Raw genomic sequence first — 20,773 nt, 5'->3', positions numbered from 1 at the left:
CGAGTCCAGTGTGCTAACCACTGCACCACCTCGGTTGGTCACGTGACTTTGCAACTAGTGTAAGTGGGCAACAGAAACTACGTTCTCCGCACATAAATGCTCAGTCCGTAGAGATTCTTACTGTGTGGTTTTTCGCTTGTTGAAAGGGTGCTAAATGCATCTCGAGTGCGTGAATAAATAGCCATTGATGCGAGGCACGTGAAAGAGCGGGCAAAGTGGGCTAAGGTCGAGTTTTGTGCGCCGAGGCTGGGAGCCTACGGAGCAAGCGGGCTGACCCGGCCTCGCGCGACCTTGGCAATGACATCGGCCGAGGACAGCCCAGTCGGCAGCGCCGCGGCGCGCGAGCCTACCCCAGGGCGGTCTGGTGTGCGCGTGCGAAGCTGCCGCCGCCGCCGACGCCGCCCCCGCTGCAGCTGCAGTGCGTGTGCGCGTACTGCGTGCGCCCTTGTGTGTGTGTGTGTGTGTGTGTGTGTGTGTGTGTGTGTGTGTGTGTGTGTGTCGCGGCGCGCGTGCACAGCACAGCGGAGCGGTCCGGTACCCAAACCCCGGCGACGGCGGAAATCGATATGCGGCACGTGGCAGACACAGGGGCTCTGGTGCGGGGGCGGGGGTGGGCGTGGTGGGCGGGGGCTGGAGAGGGGTGTGGAGGAGTGCAGCCGCCGGCGATGCGCCTGACGCGCGGTTGTGTGCGTTGTCTGGCCGCACAGCCGCCGTCTGGCTGCGTGTTCAGGGGGAACTGCCCAAACGCCGCACGCAACACCCTAGCGTCGCGCTGCGTCGCGTCGCGTGAGCCCGGCCTGTTATAGCCGCGGCTCTACGCTTCTCTGCTTCCGACAGATACCGCAAAATTTACTACAGAAATGTCTGGCAGCCGTTTCGATTCGAGGGTACTGGGTTCGAACCTCCATTCCACTACTCTTAAGTGAAACGCTTTCCCGTCACTTTCTTTTAAAATTCAGGAGAAATATGGTCATAATACTACAGAAAGATCACTTTCCATATGTAGAATGACTCAGAGATAAGAAAATCCAAGTCACGCATACTTATCTTCCTAGCTGCGGGCGCTGATGACCTCGATGTTGAGCGCCCAAAAGCCCCCCCCCCCCCCCCCCCCCTAGCTGCGGTCGATTCGAGAGTATTGGTTTGGAAGCCAGGTCTAGCTGCTTTAGTTACTTTACTTTACATGTGTCAAGCGCCTTATCGACCATACGCCTACTCTATGAGCCTCTTCCACTTCTGCCTGTCCAATGCGCTGTTTGTCTAGTTGCTGCTGCTGTTCATCCTCATTGTGTCCTCCCGAATGTTATCCCGCCATCTGATCCTGGGTCTCCCTCTTCTTCTCGTTCCTTCTATTGTTCTGCTGAATGCCATTCTAGGTAGTCTATTCTCTGTCATTCTTGCTATATGGCCTGCCCAATTCAACCTTCTCCTCTTGAGCACTTCGACGACGTACTGGTGTTTGTACAGCCCTCTTAATTCTTCATTTCTTCTTATTCCCCATTCCATGTCATTTTCGTCGTATACAGGTCCAAAAATTTTCCTTAGTACTTTTCTTTCGAATATTAACAGTTTTTCTTCATCTTTCTTTCTAAATATTAATGTTTCACATCCATATAACATCACAGGTATAATAGTCGATTGATATAAGCGGATTTTGAAGTTACTGCTAAGGTCCGGCTACGCTCATCCAGAATTTTTACAGTCATTTCTTTGCAAAATGTTTTCAGAGCCCTGGGAAAAATACAAGATACGAACCATTTTTTAAATACTTCACATCACTCAGGGAAAGCAATGCCAGGTTCGGATTTGAAGTAGTACCTCTGACACTATCAACATAACGAGATAGTGTGGGACTTGTTATCGCTAAGCCGAATGTATAACCCTAGAGAACAGGTAGACCGTACAAAAATTATACTGCCTCCACTGCATATCTCTCTCTCTATGCTCGTGAGAGAAGGATAAGCAAAACACGCCAGGGTGGCAGAGCGCGCTAACGCGCTGCTTCCTTGGACTCGGGTGGGCGCGCCGGCCCCCGGATCGAGTACGCCCAGCGGATTACCGACGAGAGCCGGTATGCCGGCCAGCCTGGATGTGGTTTTCAGGCGGTATTCCACATCCCGCTAGGTGAATACCGGGCTGGTCCCCACGTTCCGTCTCAGTTACACAGCTCGAAGACATCTGAATACATTCACACTATTTCATGGATTCCACTAGACACAGACAGTTGGGGTACACTAATTCCGTCCTGGGGGGGTACGAGGTGGCGGCAGGAAGGGCATCTGGCCACCCCTTAAAATTAACATATCAAATACGATTAACCATGGCTGACCCTACGTATCCGCGGGACAAGGCGCAAGCGATAGCGATAGAGAAGATAAACAAAATCTAGTCAAACGCACCCGACTGCCTGGCTGTCGATGGCCCTCCAATACACTGGCTTAATTTTTTTAAAGCATCTGTTCTCAAAAAAAAAAAAAAAGGTTCAAATTGCTCTGAACACTATGGGACTTAACTTCTGACGTCATCACTCCCCTAGAACTTAGAACTACTTAAACCTAACTAATCTAAGGACATCACACACACCCATGCCCGAGGCAGGATTTGAACCTGCGACCGTAGCGGTCTCGCGATTGCAGACTGTAGCGCCTAGAACCGCTCGGCCACTCCGGCCGGCCGTCGGTTATCAATTAATCTTTAATACACTCCTGGAAATGGAAAAAAGAACACATTGGCACCGGTATGTCAGATCCACCATACTTGCTCCGGACACTGCGAGAGGGCTGTACAAGCAATGATCACACGCACGGCACAGCGGACACACCAGGAACCGCGGTGTTGGCCGTCGAATGGCGCTAGCTGCGCAGCATTTGTGTATCGCCGCCGTCAGTGTCAGCCAGTTTGCCGTGGCATACGGAGCTCCATCGCAGTCTTTAACACTGGTATCATGCCGCGACAGCGTGGACGTGAACCGTATGTGCAGTTGAGCGAGGGCGTATAGTGGGCATGCGGGAGGCCGGGTGGACGTACCGCCGAATTGCTCAACACGTGGGGCGTGAGGTCTCCACAGTACATAGATGTTGTCGCCAGTGGTCGGCGGAAGGTGCACGTGCCCGTCGACCTGGGACCGGACCGCAGCGACGCACGGATGCACGCCAAAACCGTAGGATCCAACGCACTGCCGTAGGGGACCGCACCGCCACTTCCCAGCAAATTAGGGACAATGTTGCTCCTGGGGTATCGGCGAGGGCCATTCGCAACCGTCTCCATGAAGCTGGGCTACGGTCCCGCACACCGTTAGGCCGTCTTCCGCTCACGCCCCAACATCGTGCAGCCCGCCTTCAGTGGTGTCGCGACAGGCGTGAATGGAGGGACGAATGGAGACGTGTCGTCTTCAGCGATGAGAGTCGTTTCTGCCTTGGTGCCAATGATGGTCGTATGCGTGTTTGGCGCCGTGCAGGTGAGCGCCACAATCAGGACTGCATACGACCGAGGCACACAGGGCCAACACCCGGCATCATGGTGTGGGGAGCGATCTCCTACAATGGCCGTACACCACTGGTGATCGTCGAGGGGACACTGAATAGTGCACGGTACATCCAAACCGTCATCGAACCCATCGTTCTACCATTCCTAGACCGGCAAGGGAACTTGCTGTTCCAACAGGACAATGCACGTCCGCATGTATCCCGTGCCACCCAACGTGCTCTAGAAGGTGTAAGTCAACTACCCTGGCCAGCAAGATCTCCGGATCTGTCCCCCATTGAGCATGTTTGGGACTGGATGAAGCGTCGTCTCACGCGGCCTGCACGTCCAGCACGAACGCTGGTCCAACTGAGGCGCCAGGTGGAAATGGCATGGCAAGCCGTTCCACAGGACTACATCCAGCATCTCTACGATCGTCTCCATGGGAGAATAGCAGCCTGCATTGCTGCGAAAGGTGGATATACACTGTACTAGTGCCGACATTGTGCATGCTCTGTTGCCTGTGTCTATGTGCCTGTGGTTCTATCAGTGTGATCATGTGATGTATCTGACCCCAGGAATGTGTCAATAAAGTTTCCCCTTTCTGGGACAATGAATTCACGGTGTTCTTATTTCAATTTCCAGGAGTGTATGTATAAATGCCAAGGCATTTGTGAATTTTGGGCATTTACGCAGGCACTTATCCTGGGCATTTGCTCCATCGTGTAAATGCCCGGGCATTTTACATCACTATTCACGGGTGGTGCCGTCCGTTGATTTCATGCTAAGCGGTCCGTGCCTGCCAGTCCATGAGGTTGTTAGCAGTGGTTGTTCCTTCACGTTTGCACTCTACACTCGCATCACCAACAGCCGACTTGAGCAGCTCTAGAACAGTTGAAATGTCGATTTGTTACTCGCGTGACATCCAGTGAGTACGTAGACAGCATTCCAAGCCACTCAGCTCTCCCGGCCCACTCACGCTGCAGTTAGTGCTTCTCTGCTGACAACAAAACACATCCCGGCTCCTTTAATAATGGCTGGTACGTCTCTCGTCGGCAGCCCGACATTACATAGGTGTGTCCGGATACTTTTGATCGGATAGCGTATTCTGCACCTACATTCGTATTCCGCGAGCCACCTGACGGTGTGTGGCGGAACGTACGCCTGGTACCTCCATATGATACCCCCTCCCTTTCCTCTTCTGTTCACGAATGGCGCCTAGGAACAGTGATTGCTGTTAAACCTCGGTAATAGCTCTAATTTCTCGAATCCTTTCGTTAGGATCATTTAGGGAGACGTATGTGGGAAGAAGTAATATGTTTAGTCCGACTCATCCGGGACGCACTCTATTGGAGATTCAGTAGTAAACGACTCCGTGGTGAAGAACGTCACTCTTGCAGTGTCTGCCACTGTAGTTTGTTGAGCATCTCCGTAATGGTCTCCTAGCGACAAAAGGCTCCTTTACTGGGTTCGAACCCCCGTCCAGTTGCTCATATTCTTAAGTTTTATGCCATTTCGTCACAAATATTTGTGCGAATGAGGGGAATTATAACTACAGAACGGTTGCTTTCCGTTTGTATCATGTCTCGCGGGAACGTAAATGACGGTTGCTAAGCCGGCGTGGGTGGCCGAACGGTTCTAGGCGCTACAGTCTGGAACCGCGCGACCGCTACGGTCGTCGGTTCGAATCCTGCCTCGGGCATGGATGTGTGTGATGTCAAATGGTTCAAATGGCTCTGAGCACTATGGGACTTAACATCTGTGGTCATCAGTCCCCTAGAACTTAGAACTACTTAAACCTAACTAACCTAAGGACTTCACAGACATCCATGCCCGAGGCAGGATTCGAACCTGCGACCGTAGCAGTCCCGCGGTTCCGGACTGTAGCGCCTAGAACCGCTAGACCACCGCGGCCGGCGATGTGTGTGATGTCCTTAGGTTAGTTAGGTTTAAGTAGTACTAAGTTCTAGGGGATTGATGACGTCAGAAGTTAAGTCCCATAGTGTTCAGAGCCATTTGAACCATTTTTGAATTGTTGCTAATTTGAGATTTGAATGAGTAGGCTACCTTTCACAATGCGAACCACACGACATGGAGGGTGGCTCGTTCTCATTAAATCCTGGTCTATAAATCTAGACAAATGGCGGATCATGCAAATATTATACTCCTTTAATATAAATATACGAAGGAGTAAAAATAACAATCTCTAGGCCTTGGGAGATCAATAGGCATATAAAAAACACGGAAAACGTTGCTAACCGTTCGTACGAGTCCTTCAGAGTTAACAGAATAAACACACACGCACGCACACACACACACACACACACACACACACACACACACACACACACACACACACACACACACACACACAAAATCAATTGTATCTACACTGCAGCTAATGTAAAAATGTAAGCCGTAAGAAAATTTAATCCTTTTAAGTGATACGCGAATAGAATAGGGGCAGGCAATAGTAACTGTACAGATCAGGAAGGATTTGGGTGAAAGAGGCACAGGAGGAGGAGGGGAGGCGGCAGAGACCGCTTAAGGAAACATCTTAGAATTCGCTTTTAGAGCTTTGAGCGAATCCTCGGAACTCTCGGCCGAATTTCGAGGGGAATAAGGTTTAAATTCCCTATCGCGAGGCGAGTTATCCATTAATTCTCCCAAAGTTCTTAGAGCGAATTTTGAGATGTTTCCTTAAGCATTTTCTGCCCTCCTAGTGCATCTGTCTCTTTCTCCAAATGCTGTCTGATCTGAACAATGACACAGAAAAGTGCGTAATCCATTTGTCTTACTAACCTTTTTCTTTTTCGAAAAATTCTGAGACAGGTATTGTGATGCAGTGCAGTGGATATTAGCACGAATCTTTCGGACAGACATATTTACAAGAAAACTATATCACGAGCGTGAGGATATGGATTGTTATCCACTCGAAAACTTGTGCATTGTAGACATATAAAAACAAAACAATAGTGTTTTTGAAAAATCATGCTTTGGCACAATAGCTCTATGACCTTCATTAAACGTACCGCAAAACTAAAAATTTAGGTCAAACTGCAGCCCTGTTAACATATGTATAAATGGGATACTACCCTGCATTCTTAATGTCGGTGCAGATCTAGATACAAATGATGGGACTGGATGGATGAGCTGTCAGTGACTTGGTATTTTTGGTAAGCACGGTTGCCACGACGAATGTTGTACCGGTATGATATGATTGTTTTCCCTTGCGGTCACGGTCTCTATTTACGGTCTTTCTCAGTGCATGTGGATACCTGAGGATGATCTGTTGTTTGATTGAAAAGGTAGTACTAATAAAGTGAAATACAGCTGTTGTGCTAAATCATAATTTTCCAAAAAAATAGAAAAATAGTGAAAACAATAGTGGCTGACTGCGGTAATTACATTAATACTGTTACGTCTTCCGTTCGACGCTATGCAGGGATCCCATTCATTAACAGACAATTCAGATGATAATTTATTCTACATCTAATATCAAATAGTAGAAATAATAGATAACTTAGTTGCTGCGTCAGTTGCTGACGGTAGAGGTGAATTCGGAAGTATATAAATATACAAAAGAGTTATAAACCTGTGACTTTTCAATACAATGTCTATTCTGAAGATGTCAAGCCCCGGCTACTATGAAAATCTTTAAATGTTATTCAACTGGCAGGCACCAAAAATGGGGCCAGTTCATGAATGTTCAAACTTAGATCAACCTGCCGCCGGAGTTCCGGAGAGAGAATGCTTGCATCTTATTGGTAGAGGCGTAACCGTTCGTGGGAGAGGCCTCATGCCGCTGTGGCGGCTGTGGGAAACACGGCGGCGTAACTGACGGCGCGCCTATTTGAAAGAACGGCGAACGGATAGCGGCCGATATCGCAAACTTTAGAATTTAAAATCGTCTGAAACAGATTACAGTTTGATAGAACTGTGCCATTTACTGTTATTAATGTGATACATTAATGTATGTGTACAATCCGCAACGGTACATGATACTTTCCGAATGAATACAAACCATCGAAACAACAGACTATATAAGACAAAACGTCTTCAGGTCCTGATAATATGCATGCTCATATTATTCCGATGGAGACACGTGGTTCTACAGGCAGGTCCAAATCTGTCGTTTGTATGCGCATGCGTGCTCGCGTTTTGTCGCACGTGACTTTGCTTTTGGTCTGCGAACGCTGCTACCTGTCACGCATCGATTATACCGATCTCATTTGCGAGGGGACGGGGGACAACGGGATTTCGCGTGTCGCTGCATATGTGACTACCGCGGCGTAAATGATGGAGCTACGGCGATCCAATCGCTCTGGCGGTTGCGGGCGTGATAGACGGAGTCTCCTCTGGGTACCTAGGCACCAAAAACGTGCCGCGCATCGGTAACACTGGGGTGTGAGACAGAAACTGATAGAGGACTAATGTGGGCGTAATCCGACTACCTTAACTGCACAGAGCACGAAAAAATTAAGTGAATAGTATCACTGTGACGGCAAAGAAAAAATTGAAGTGATAGACATATGATAGTTCAAGAACACTATCATATCGACATTTATACGTCTTGGCGAATATATCTGGTGACAATACATAATTAATGCCCAGGTAAGCAAGTTACATTCTTCTTCCTCAATTTCGTATAGATGAATGCATGTGAGATCTTGAGCTAACAGCGAGTCTCCTTGTAAAAGCTGTTCAAGCAAATTTAAATAAAAGTTTCACGCCATTGTCGTCTCTATCATGTCACCACAAATTGCCGCTACTTATCGAACCATCGTTGAGACTATAAAAGATAGTAGCCTGCATAATGTAGTTCTTATTTCTACAGAGAACTCTATCATCCCATCGACAGCCTGTTTGGCGATGGTTTTGTATCTACACATCGTTTTATCTTTAGATTATAGAATCCACCGAATAAGGAGAAGATTACTATATATACTCTGCCTGAACAGGCCATGAAGGCCCAACGCACCGACCGGCCGCCGTGTCATCCCCAACTACATGCGTCACTGGATGCGGGTATGCCGGCCGGGGTGGCCGAACGGTTCTAGGCGCTACAGTCTGGAACCACGTGACCGCTACGGTCGCAGGTTCGAATCCTGCCTCGGGCATGGAAGTGTGTGATGTCCTTAGGTTAGTTAGGTTTAAGTAGTTCCAAGTTCTAGGGGACTGACGGATGACCTTAGAAGTTAAGTCTCATAGTGCTCAGAGCCAGTTTTGATGCGGGGTATGGAGGGGTATGTGGTCAGCACACCGCTCTCCCGGCCGTATGTCAGCTTATGACACCGGAGCCGCTACTTCTCAATCGAGTAGCTCTTCAGTTTGCCTCAAAAAGGCTGAGTGCACCCCGCTTGTCAACAGCGCTCGGCAGATCGGATGGTCACCCATCCAAGTGTTAGCCCAGCCCGACAGCGCTTAACTTCGGTGACCTGACGGGAACCGGTTTTAACACTGCGGCAAGGCCGTTGGCAAGGGGAAGATTAGATAGCAATTATATTTCAGAACAAATTAATGTAACTGTGTTCTCTTCGCCGTCAATAATTTAAACTTGTTTTAAAGCTATATAAATGGGAAGCCCCTGCTGACATTGCAAGGTAATAAACAGATTTCATCGTAAGAGAGAGAGAGAGAGAGAGAGAGAGAGAGAGAGAGAGAGAGAGAGAGAAAGACTGAAAGTGGCGAAAACCTCAATTGTAACATATACTGAATCATATCATAGTCGAGAGGGACTAGCCGAGCAGTCTTGGGCGCTGCAGTAATGGACTGTGCGGCTGATCCCGGTGGAGGTTCGAGTCCTCCCTCGGGCATGGGTGTGTGTGTTTGTCCTTAGGATAATTTAGGTTAAGTAGTGTGTAAGCTTAGGGACTGATGACCTTAGCAGTTAAGTCTCATAAGATTACACACACATTTGAACATTTTTGAATCATAACTTGCTAGAGGTAGACACACAAACACGTCTGAACTATGTCAAAAGAAGACAACTGACAAGAAGAAGAGACGTAAGTTAAACTCAGGAAGATGTGAACTATTGAAGGAAAAAGTGGAAAATTCAACAGACAGTTCAACGTATCAGATGAATAGAACAAAATTAAAAATATAAATCTCAAAATTTAGAAGATGGTGGAGAAGTAAAAAAGAAAACAATAACGAAGAATGTGTTACATTAGGGACACTGGATGAAATCTATCACTGCAGGAAAAGGAGGCATGACCATTCTATAAAAGAAAAAAAATGTATAACAATCGGAATGATGAAATAAGAAGACTAACTAAAAGGAACAGAGAGAAGTGGATTAAAGATGACGAGACTGAATAACTGAAAAGAAGGTGAATCAGAAGAAATGACTGTCATTCATCTTCTACGAGAGCCTATTGAAAAATAATGCCTCTGATTTTTATGTAAAAACTCAGAAAGATTTTCAAATAAAACAAACATTAGCAACATTCTATATCTTTATTCTTAATATTTATATATTTATTTCTCAATATAGTTACCCTGGCGGCGGACACATTTCTCTGAACGCGAGACGAGATTGTTGATACAGTCATTGTAGGATGTTTGAGTTTGTTAACAGAGCGACAACCTCACCTCTGGTTGTACGGCTTCATCGCTATCAAAGTGAACTGTCTGTTGTTTTAGTTTTGCAAACATATTAAAATCGGATGGAGCCAAGTCGGATGATCGATGACAGCGACCCCAAGGCATCGGATTGTTGCAGATGTCGATGTGTGTGGTCTAGCATTATTATACTGAAGGAGAAGATGCTCAATGGGTGGACGAACACGCTCTCTCTCACGCACCGACACAGTTACTTTTTATACCGCCATGTTAGACGCTACAAATCGGAGCCATCTAGCGGCAGAGGTTTGCAACTTGCCTCAGCGCAGCGGGGAAGTCGGCAAGATAATATGCGTGACATGTTATACCTCAAGCGACACAGAGAACAGAATAAATAATTCGGAGGCATTGCTTGTCAGCACACCATCGCAAAACATACGATTCACGACCAGGTAAGCTAACATTCCCCTCACAATTGCTTGTATCACAGCATCGCGAGAAAGACTCTGTGAAATTGTGAAGGAATAAAGAGTCGACAATCTTTGGAACTGTCCGCGAGGTGCACTTGGGTAGTTAAATCGGTAAAATAAGAACCGCGAATGGAGTGATTCAGAATACAGCACACAACTGACTTGTCACATAATTAATTTATGTTTTTTTTCCCTCTCTGCGATTGCTGATTCTTCTAAGTACTGATGTGTTGGATCAGAGAAATTTAATGAGATGTTGCAGTGTGTTTATTTAAACATCACAGCTGTTACACAATAAGTCGTGATGTTCATAAATCATGCCTTTATATGTAAAAAGAAGATTATTTTCCCGAGATTGAGCTTTTCCCCGGGAAACACAGAGGAGATGATGTCAGTATTATTTACGTCTACTGATGGCGAAAAACACACACACACACACACACACACACACACACACACACGGGGAGGGGGGAGAGAGAGAGAGAGAGAGAGAGAGAGAGAGAGAGAATTATAAATGGGAAAACGGCTGAGAACGGAAAGTGAGCAATTTTTCAACATGTCTCTTCCAGCTTCGATATGCAGTCACTGTGTGTACAGTTTAGCTGTAATAAAAACTAAAATGCTGGCTGCATGAAATTCTCCTTTGATCTCGCACACCGTTCGCCTGTGTGCTTTGCACGTGGACTATAAGGATTTACATACACAATCAAAGCTGAAATTCCAACGGCAGGTGAGTGTGTATTGCACGTGCCACACGAGACCAGTTTGCGAGTCAACCGCAGTGTCGAGGCATTTGTGGTGGTGCACCAAAGTCCAACACAACCCGCCGCTAAAATTGGTCCTGCGTTCTGCGGCGGAATTATTAACTCGCAAATGAAGTAGCATTTGCCGGAAATGGACTCTAACTGCACGAATGCGACCGATCGGCACCCGAAAATCGTTTCGTATTGCCATACTCATTCGGCAGCCCGCGAAGCAATGCCGGATTTTCTCACACCCAGATTTATCCACTCCCGAAGGTATCCTGGGAGTAATATTTCTTCCTTCTAGAGCTGCATAGCACTGTAATATCTCTGTGTTTCGAGCAAGGTTCTCCACTGAGCTTCGTTATGCAACTACCAGTAAATTTAACGAGTCAGAAAAAAATACGATGGAGACGTGGTGGCTCTTTTACTAGAGCGACGCAGTGTTATAGTTTTTCTCATATTCTGGCGTATATACGTGATACTACAGTAACATTTTTTTTTAATACACAGCACGGGAAATGTGTGGTTGCCAAAGTTCAGGAAAAGCCAAGACTTTGGAAGCTGCCACTAAATGATTTCCTCTTATAGCTCTACAGGACGTAATTGATATAACTGCAGGTATTTTTATATGTGGTATTTTAATATATACATACAAACTTTACAACCTGATGTTTTCTGCATGGTCGTAACTTCACTGAGACTGTCAGTACAAAAAAAAAAAAAAAAAAAAAAAAAAAAAAAAAAAAAAAAAAATGAATTGGCTCTAAGCACAGTGGGATTTTACATCTGAGTCCCCTAGACATAGAACTACTTAGACCTAACTAACCTAAGGCGACCGCTACGGTTTAAGTAGTTGTAAGTTCTAGGGGACTGATGACCTCCGATGTTAAGTCCCATAGTGCTCAGAGCCATTTGAACCATTTGAACTAACCTAAGGACATCGCATACACCCATGCCCGAGGCAGGAATCGAACCTGCGACCGTAGATGCAGCACGGTTCCGGACTGAAGCGCCTAGAACCGTTCGGTCACAGCGGCCGGCCATACGCTAACCGTTTTCTGTCCCACAGCTCAACACCTGACCTGCCGCCCACTTCAAAATAAGCATGTATGTCTTGTTCTTGCAACATGGAGGTGCTAACCAACCTAAAAACATACTACTCCTAGTACCTATAATTATTAGTCTGCTAATGATGTAAATGCTAATGTAATGTTGTTCAGTAAACCGTCCTGTCACGAATAAAGTAAACAGAAGTCTAAGTTATACACTTAGAAAGCAGGCTGTTGCCAGTAGCCGCATCGTACTTCATACCCTAAAATCTGTCAGTGAATACCGCTTGCAGTGGTAAAATGGTACTTGTAACGGGAAGTTATCCACGTCGTTCAGATGCGACATGTCGTCTGTCTCCTCTCAACGTCGTTTGCTCGAAGTTGTCCTGATATTACGTTACAAGCTCCTGCGTTTGACATCACATCCATCAGAGAGTTCAAAGGTTTCAAACGTTTCCTCCCTTCGTCTCTCGGCACATATTTGGAGTCACAGGTACGAATCGTCAAAAAACGCGACCTCTTCTCAGAAACAGTCGGTCCTTTAACGTCTGTAACGGACGCTAGGACAAGTGATAACCTGTACGTATAGCATACGGTGATAGGTCAGAGGTCACCATTTTCGTTGAAACGTGAACTACGGAGAGGGGGATGGGAAAAACGGAACAAATAATTTTGTCGCAACAACTGCCGCACCAACGGATTTTCACGGTTGGACGAAAGCTACACACACACACACACACAGACACACACACACACACACACACACACACACGAGCGCGCTCACAAATAGTACCGCCCTACCGATTACACGATTCGTGGATTACGAACTATCCTAATTAATTCAGTCACATTTTGCATATTATTAAAAACGTAAAAAATGTATTAAACTGTATTAAATAATATCAAATTACGTCGTCGGATATAAGACGAAACTCTGTGTCCCGGCGTAAGCTCTCCCTCGTTCCGTTACGGGAACAAAAGACTCATTACATCAATGTCCGCTAGATGGCAAGCGCGTGGCAGTTCCGCCTGTAGCCGCTCGAGAAATTTTCCGCCAACTTTCGCAGCGGATAATGAAACTTCTGTAGCTATTTTATGACAGGTGAAGCTACAGTGCGGAACTAGTTTTGAGAATTTGCAATTCGACACCCATACACCTGGCAATAAAATATATTACGAATACTAATGAAACCAAACGAATTTAAATTTGTTATTTTTTATGATCTATGGAAGATATTTAATAGTGATAACCGTAATTTGTTCCTTAAAAAAAGAAAAAATCTGGAGGTTTACTGAATCTATAACCTAAAGTAACGATTGATTCACGTCATATTTAGCCAAAAATATATAAATATATGCAAAATATTTCACACAAATTAGACTGGGTAGATTTTTGTGACATATAATAATTACTCGAGTTTAATAGTCATCTATCCAGGCTTCGTTCAGCTTAGAAGGATCAGATGTTGTGCGTTAGCTGGAATAATAACTAATTTAATTTATCATGGAAAAATAACAGCCTGATATTATCGTAATAATTTAATTACGAAAAACAAAACCGAATGAAGAATAATAATAATCACGTACGCGTAAGACATGTTGGTCAACTGCAAGTCTCTAAAGCAAAAAACAGACTTTAAAAATTTTTCATTGATTATGAAATTATTTTTTTGAAAAAAGCTTAATGAGTTACTTATTCAAAGTAAAACATTACATGTGCAGATTCAGTCGATTTTGCATTTAAATGCTCTTCTTCCAACATAGTCAAGCTGTGTTGCGAAAGATATACAATGCCTTCATGAAAGTTCAACATCTTGGTTTCGTAAATAGAAACTGTAGCTATATAAAGAGTTGACTGTTTTCCATATCCCTCGTGTCTGTTGCGACACGGACGGTTGACGTAATTCAGCTTTCTTGTTTGTTTGTGATGGATGCCTTTGAAAAAAATTCTTAAAAATTACGTATTAAGAAATTTTAATTTCATTGTACATATGAGTGTAAAAGATACTAATTTTTTTATCTGATATTGTGTGACAAAAATATTTTTAATGTCACCCGAAACTTTTGAGAATCTCTAATGGTCTTTCGTTCAGCGTATTTTTGTTTACAATGAATAGAATGTTCCTTGCTTTTGGACCCGCTTTATTCACGATTGCACATATTAATTTATTTTAAATGATATTCAAGGAGGAGCTTTTTCGGCGTCCACACAGGTTGACTTAATAGTAGCTCAGAAAAATTTGCTATCTAATAAAATGGAGAACATTTCGGTGGCTCGTTTTGTTGTATTGGATATGGGTATGGGACTATAGGGCGGACTGCAGAGTATATTTGATGCTTCTGCTTAGATATGCTTACGTGTTTTTAGTCTTTGTTTTGCAATATGCCACGAATTTAATGTAGTGTAAACAATTTGGTGAAGTTACTGAAATATGCGATATGTCGATTACTGCAAAGAACTGCAGTTACATCTTAAAATATTCCCGCTGTGACAGACCGCAACGGGATTGAAGGCTGTATGTATATTCTTGAAGTTTGTAAACCAAATACAATGCTGGACTGTGTTCTACAAAGCACTAACGTAATATTAACAACGTCATTAATCTTGAGACTGATAAAAGGGGTAGAGTACTACAGTAAAACCTGTTTCTTAAAGTTATCAGGATACAGTGACACGAAAGAGTCCTTTGTACTTTCCTGATTTCTCTCTTTCCATTAGCAGACCATTACCTTGCAGATACAGATGAGTAAATGGGTATCAAAATGGTTCAAATAGCTCTGAGCTCTATGGGACATCAGTCTCCAGAAACTAGAACTAACTTAAGGACATCACACACATCCATGCCCGAGGCAGGATTCGAACCAGCGACCGTAGCAGTCGCGCGGTTCCAGACTGAAGCGCCTAGAACCGCTCGGCTAGCTGGGTATCATCAGCTAATAATTAGACAGAATCAAGAGCGTAGGGAAACGTTTGCTCAAGCCGATCCTTTGGAGGCTAGTAAAAGCTCGGTCCATTTGTTCTTAAGACAACTGAAATGAGACCAGGAAGAGTTATTAGTTATCAGAGAAAGGTGGAGGATGGGTGGGGGGGGGGGGGAAGAAGTAAACGACAAGTTATCATGTTAGCTACTAAAATTCCATACAAAAAATTGGACCTCCTGCAGGAATCTAAAATTTGCTAGCATGGATGACATGGACGGGGACCTCGGGTAGGTGTCGCTAGTTGGGAGTGTGAGTCGGCCGGGAAGCATTCGGAGATAGTCCACGTATTGGCGATAAACTTCGTGTCCAGATAGTGTAGTGGTTAGCGCAACTGCCTAGTCGGCAGGAGATCCCGGGTTCGAGTCCCGATCTGACACACACTTTCACTCATCGCTGCCGATTCTGCATATAGTTCTGATGCAGCTGATATTATTGGTTCCTTTCCTTTCCACCTTCAATTTTCACAGCTTCAAGACCAGTTGCCTGATGTTACTTTAGTACGCAGAGTGAAATCTGCCAGGAAATTTCGTTACTTCTCTATGGATAGCTGTTACATGCAGATAGACAACCGAGAGCAGCAATGTCAATTAAAAAAGGCCAAGGAACGCTGATGGTCCACACCGTGCAACTTGAAGCTTTGTCAAAGGGAAATGTATCGCGCTAAATTTACATCCTCTCTTCGAAATAAAAATGAGAGAGGTACTCCATGCCGCATTGGTGTCGCGGTATGTGGCGTTCCATGACAATTATTTTGTTAGTTGTGTAGTGCCCGAAGAGGAGTCCCTTTGCAGACACCTAACCAAAACGTACAGAGGGCATACTTTAAATATCGGACTGTTCCTCTAGCACAGGCAGCCAATTTAACCCCCCATCCCCTTGCCTTCCCCACAAAGCGTTGTTCCTTACTGAGACAGACCGTGTGGACCACAAACACAGGGGCAAATAAAAGACGAGCGAGCGCTGGAGCCTGGCGGAAGCATAGGGCGCCACCTGTTTCGCCAGGCGGCCGCTAGGTGCCGTGGAGGCGCTGCTGCCGCGACGGAGCGGCCCTGGCATTGGTTGGCGGCCGGATGGCTGCGGCGGTGGTGGTTGGTGGTTGTGCCGGCGATGGTGAAGGTGGTGACGCTGGTGGTGGCAGGAGTGGTTGCGGGAGGGGTGACCGCGACGCTCGAACAGGAGGGGGGGGGGGTGGAGAGGGGAAGGGGGAAGGGGGAAGGTGCACCGCGGCGCGCCGGCGGCGTGGCGGGAGGTGGCGATCGATGCGTGTGCTAGATGCTGGCACTACTGACCTACTTCGGCCCAGCCGCGCGCCGCTCGATGGGGTCGTCTGCGCGTTGTCGGGCGACGCCATGGCCTACCCGACGCGCTATATTTGTGCGGCGTGACGGCCGACCCACGCCGCCTCCTTGCTGCCTGCCAGCCTCCTGCGGGCTTTTGCCAATTACCGTCCGCTTCGCCACCCCCTGCCGATTTGCGGCGCACTCTTTTTTTGGTCTCTGCCATCCTTTTGTTACCCTCCCTATGCGGCCTCTGTCGTCGTTACTGACCTTCCCGAACTGACGATGCTGTTACCCCAGGCACTCTACGACGTAAAAAGACCGCTAAACGAGTCAATAGCTTACGTGTTATTTAATGTGACTCGTTCTCCATCTCGCAAAACAAAAACTTTTCTTTCGCAGCTGCTAGTAGTGATTTTAACACGACTTCTTGTTCCAGTTCAATTTTTAGTTTTCCCATTTCACTGACTGTAGCGGAGTGCTCAACGCGACAGATCCTCGTGGGAGAACCAGGATCATTTCTTGGAGCTGCCAGGGATTTTTCCTTGGTGCGAAGACTGGATCAGGTGCAGTGCACTGTCGTGATGCCAATTGAGGCTTACCTTGTAGGGAGATAACGGTACCAATGTAGGAACGTCGACAACGGCCGAAAGTGCGATGTGCTTACCCAAGCCTCTCCATACCGCATCCGATGATGTTCTGAGTATACACGGCGGCCGGTCGAGTATCGCTAGCTTTTCAGGGCCTGATCGCGAGGCTTCCTTGTTTTATTTCACAAAGTTTGAAATTCTGCGAGGTATGTTAGTAACAAACCTTCGGTTTCAAGTACAGAGTTCATTAAAAAAAACTCTGGTAAAGTTGTCATCAACCGAACGCTACGAACGGCACACTGCTTTATTAGGCACGATTGGAGGTGATATGCCACTGCATTGCTCCGCCCTGCAAACTCGCTTAACCAGCCAAATACATTGACTAGTGACACTGATGTGACTTCCTGTCAAAACCCTGGATAACCACATTTGTAGCGAGGGACGTGCAAGGAGAGAATGACTTGGGTTCTGGAAGGTACCGACAGGGATGTGGAGCCACATAGACTCCAGTGCGCCAGCTGCGCCAGGTTCCTCTGTTGAGGATACATGGTGCGAACAGCCCGATCGAAGTGGTCCCACAGATTCTCGATCGGGTTTAAATCTGGCGAATTCGGTGGCATGGGAAGTGCGCTAAATTCATCCTGGTGCTCTTCGAACCGTACACGTACTCTGCGAGCTGTGTGTCATGTTTCATTGTCCTGCTGGTAGATGCCAAGGCGCTGAGGAAAAACAAACTGCATGTAATGGTGGGGTTGGTCCCCAAGGGCAGATGCAGACTTGTGTTTATCGAGTGTACCTTTTAGAATGACGAGATCACCCAATGAATGCCATTAAAACATTCCACAGACCACAACGTTCCCTCCTTGTTTGCTTTGGAGAGTATCACGCTGTACACACCAACGACCATTTGTCCGACGGGGCATCAAACGTGTTTCATCTGAAAAGGCCATCTGTCGCCACTCAGTGCGCGTCCACTTGCGATATTGGCGTGCAAATTCCAGCCTTCGTCATCGATGAACAGTAAACAGCATGGCCGGCCGGTGTGACCGAGCGGTTCTACGCGCCTCAGTCTGGAACCACGCGACCGCTAGAGTCGCAGGTTCGAATCCTGCCTCGGGAATGGATGTACGTGATGTCCTTAGGTTAGTTAGGTTTAAGTAGTTCTAAGTTCTATGGGGACTGATGACCTCAGATGTTAAGTCCCATAGTGCTCAGAGCCATTTTTGAGCCAATCAGCATGAGTGCACGAACCATGCCCTTTCTGCGAATGCCCATATGCAGCAACTTCCGCTGAATGGCCTTTGAGGAGACGCTGCTGGTAGCCTCTTGGTTCGCCTGAGCAATCAGTTGCCCAACAATTGCTCGTCTACTTTCTTACCCCTTACAGGTAAATTCGTATAGAAAAACAGAGATATTTGTAGGTTAGAGAATATTCAGATGGTGATTAGGTTACGATATTCTCCTCTTGGATGACTTGCGGGTATATTGTTTCTGTAAAAGTAAACCTTTGAACTTAATGAGATCTGTGCCTCTAAGATTAGCTCCGAACGTGTGTCTACACTGCATTGGAGGCCCAATTTGATTGCATTCTTGTGCTCTTATTATTATGTGTTGGGTTGGGTTGTTTGGGGCAAGGGACCAAACAGCGAAGTCATCGCTCTCATCGGATTAGGGAAGGACGGGGACGGAAGTCGGCTGTGCCCTTTCAAAGGAACCATCCCGGCATTTGCCTGGAGCGATTTTGGGAAATCACGGAAAACCGAAATCAGGATGGCCGGACGCGGGATTGAACCGTCGTCCTCCCGAATGTGCTAACCACTGCGCCACCTCGCTCGGTCTTATTATTATGAGATCCGCCTTTTGTGCAAACGCTATTTTTCATATAAAACTCAAACTTGCTTCAGCACCTTTGTTCCATCACCAATGCTTATTCTTTATTCAAATCCGTAAAAGTGATAATTATGCTACGAAAACTATACCTAAACAGTTGTTATCATCACGCTAACTTTACTGCATTACTGAATTGCACAGAACTGTCTGTACACTATCGGATCTGCAACTAAATAACATCAGTGTGAATTTGGTTGGCGAATTAACACGTTACTTCAGTATCTAAACGTAATTTTACTGCGAGAAAAAATTTCAGGACCATATTTGCGATTCCCCGCATGTAGCTTACGAAAATCCTATTTCATCTACATTTTCGTAAGTTGTTAGAAGCACACGGTAAGAGTACACACACTTTTCGGAACTTATTTCGTAAATAACATTTTTAATCATTTCGAAAACATGATGTTAATGTTTGACCACGTCGACACAAGAGCAGCAAAACCAACTGATGAATATGCACCCTTATCAGTTTAAGATAAACAGAACAGCGCGCTAATGTTTTTGACTTTGATATTGGGAGTACCGTAATGAACTAACAAAAGCTTTGTACTATTCTTGAATGACGATTAGCTTTGATAGATCAGAAAATAAGGAAAAGAAGGTACTTTAATTTGAAAATTATTCTTGACTTCCGTCTCTTACTACACGTTAACACACTACGTGTGTTACGCAAAAGTGATATAGGTAGTATTAGAGTAAACGAGTCGGAAAGAGAGTGATTGAGATACTAACTTGGTTCAGACTCCCACTCTAGCCGACCGGGGTGGCCCAGCGGTTCTAGGCGCTACAGTCTGGAACCGCGCGACGCCTACGGTCGCAGTTTCGAATCCTGCCTCGGTCATGGAAGTGTGTGATGTCCTTAGGTTAGCTAGCTTTAAGTAGTTCTATGTTCTAGGGGACTGATGACCTCAGAAGTTAAGTACCATTGTGCTCAGAGCCATCTGAATCATTTTTAGCACACTAGACTCACGCGTTCGGAAGGACGACGGTCCAAACCCTCAGTCCGCCTATCCATGTTTAGCGCTCAGAGCCATTTTTGAACTCCCACTCTGATTAATCTTATTGAAGTTAACTACTGCCTGTTGGAGGTAATATGCAGAATTTGTTTCTTTTCACGAGGGCGAACCTATTCGTTCCCTTGTAGTTCTGCACGAAAGCTTCTGTTCTGACTCCCATTATCTTACCGTATACGGAACGCTGGAAATGGAAACAAAGTGCAGAACGCGCGCGCGCGCGCGCGCGCTCGCACACACACACACACACACACACACACACACACACACACACACACACATCGTATAGCAGTGCATCTAATAAAAAAATGCTGTTGCAAGACGAACCTTAAGATATGCAACTGGTTGGCTAGTTTTATTCTCCTAGTTACACGTCCGTTGTGTTGTTCCGCCAGAGCGCGAGGGGTGTGTGTACAGTCGGGGTTCCTACGTCCAATTAAAACGCGCGGCTCAGCGAGCGCTGCTGTGTAGAAAAACCCGGAGGGGAGACTTTTTCTCAAACGGCGAGGGTAATGAGTAAGTCCTCACCAGGCGTCGTCATTGCACAACTCACGTGCGCTGTAGGGCTTAAAGGTCAGGAATATAAACAGCAGTGCCCTTAGACGGCAAGAGTACTTAGGGAAGAGTGGCGGGAGGGGGTGGGGGACGGAGGGAGGAGATGTCCTCCAGGGTGTGCACCGTGGCACCGCGAGTGAAAGGGCAAGCTTTTATTTCGCTGTAGGACGCC

General features: G+C 46.2%; 1 protein-coding gene across 1 annotated transcript in view; it reads right to left on the bottom strand.

The window, feature by feature from the left end:
• Positions 1 to 16,627, bottom strand: part of LOC126419655 (PR domain zinc finger protein 1-like) — an 88,663-nt gene extending 72,036 nt beyond the window's left edge. Inside the window, exons 1-2 of the mRNA XM_050086844.1 lie at positions 16,570 to 16,627; positions 291 to 407 (exon numbers count right to left, since the gene is read on the bottom strand). Coding sequence (XP_049942801.1) covers positions 291 to 407; positions 16,570 to 16,627 — 175 coding nt within the window. The remainder of the gene's footprint in view (positions 1 to 290; positions 408 to 16,569) is intronic.
• Between the last annotated feature and the right edge of the window lie 4,146 nt (positions 16,628 to 20,773).

Source organism: Schistocerca serialis, chromosome 9 (genome assembly GCF_023864345.2).
Source record: "Schistocerca serialis cubense isolate TAMUIC-IGC-003099 chromosome 9, iqSchSeri2.2, whole genome shotgun sequence".
NCBI lineage: Eukaryota > Metazoa > Arthropoda > Insecta > Orthoptera > Acrididae > Schistocerca > Schistocerca serialis.
This window is presented reverse-complemented; position numbering and strand designations above follow the sequence as displayed.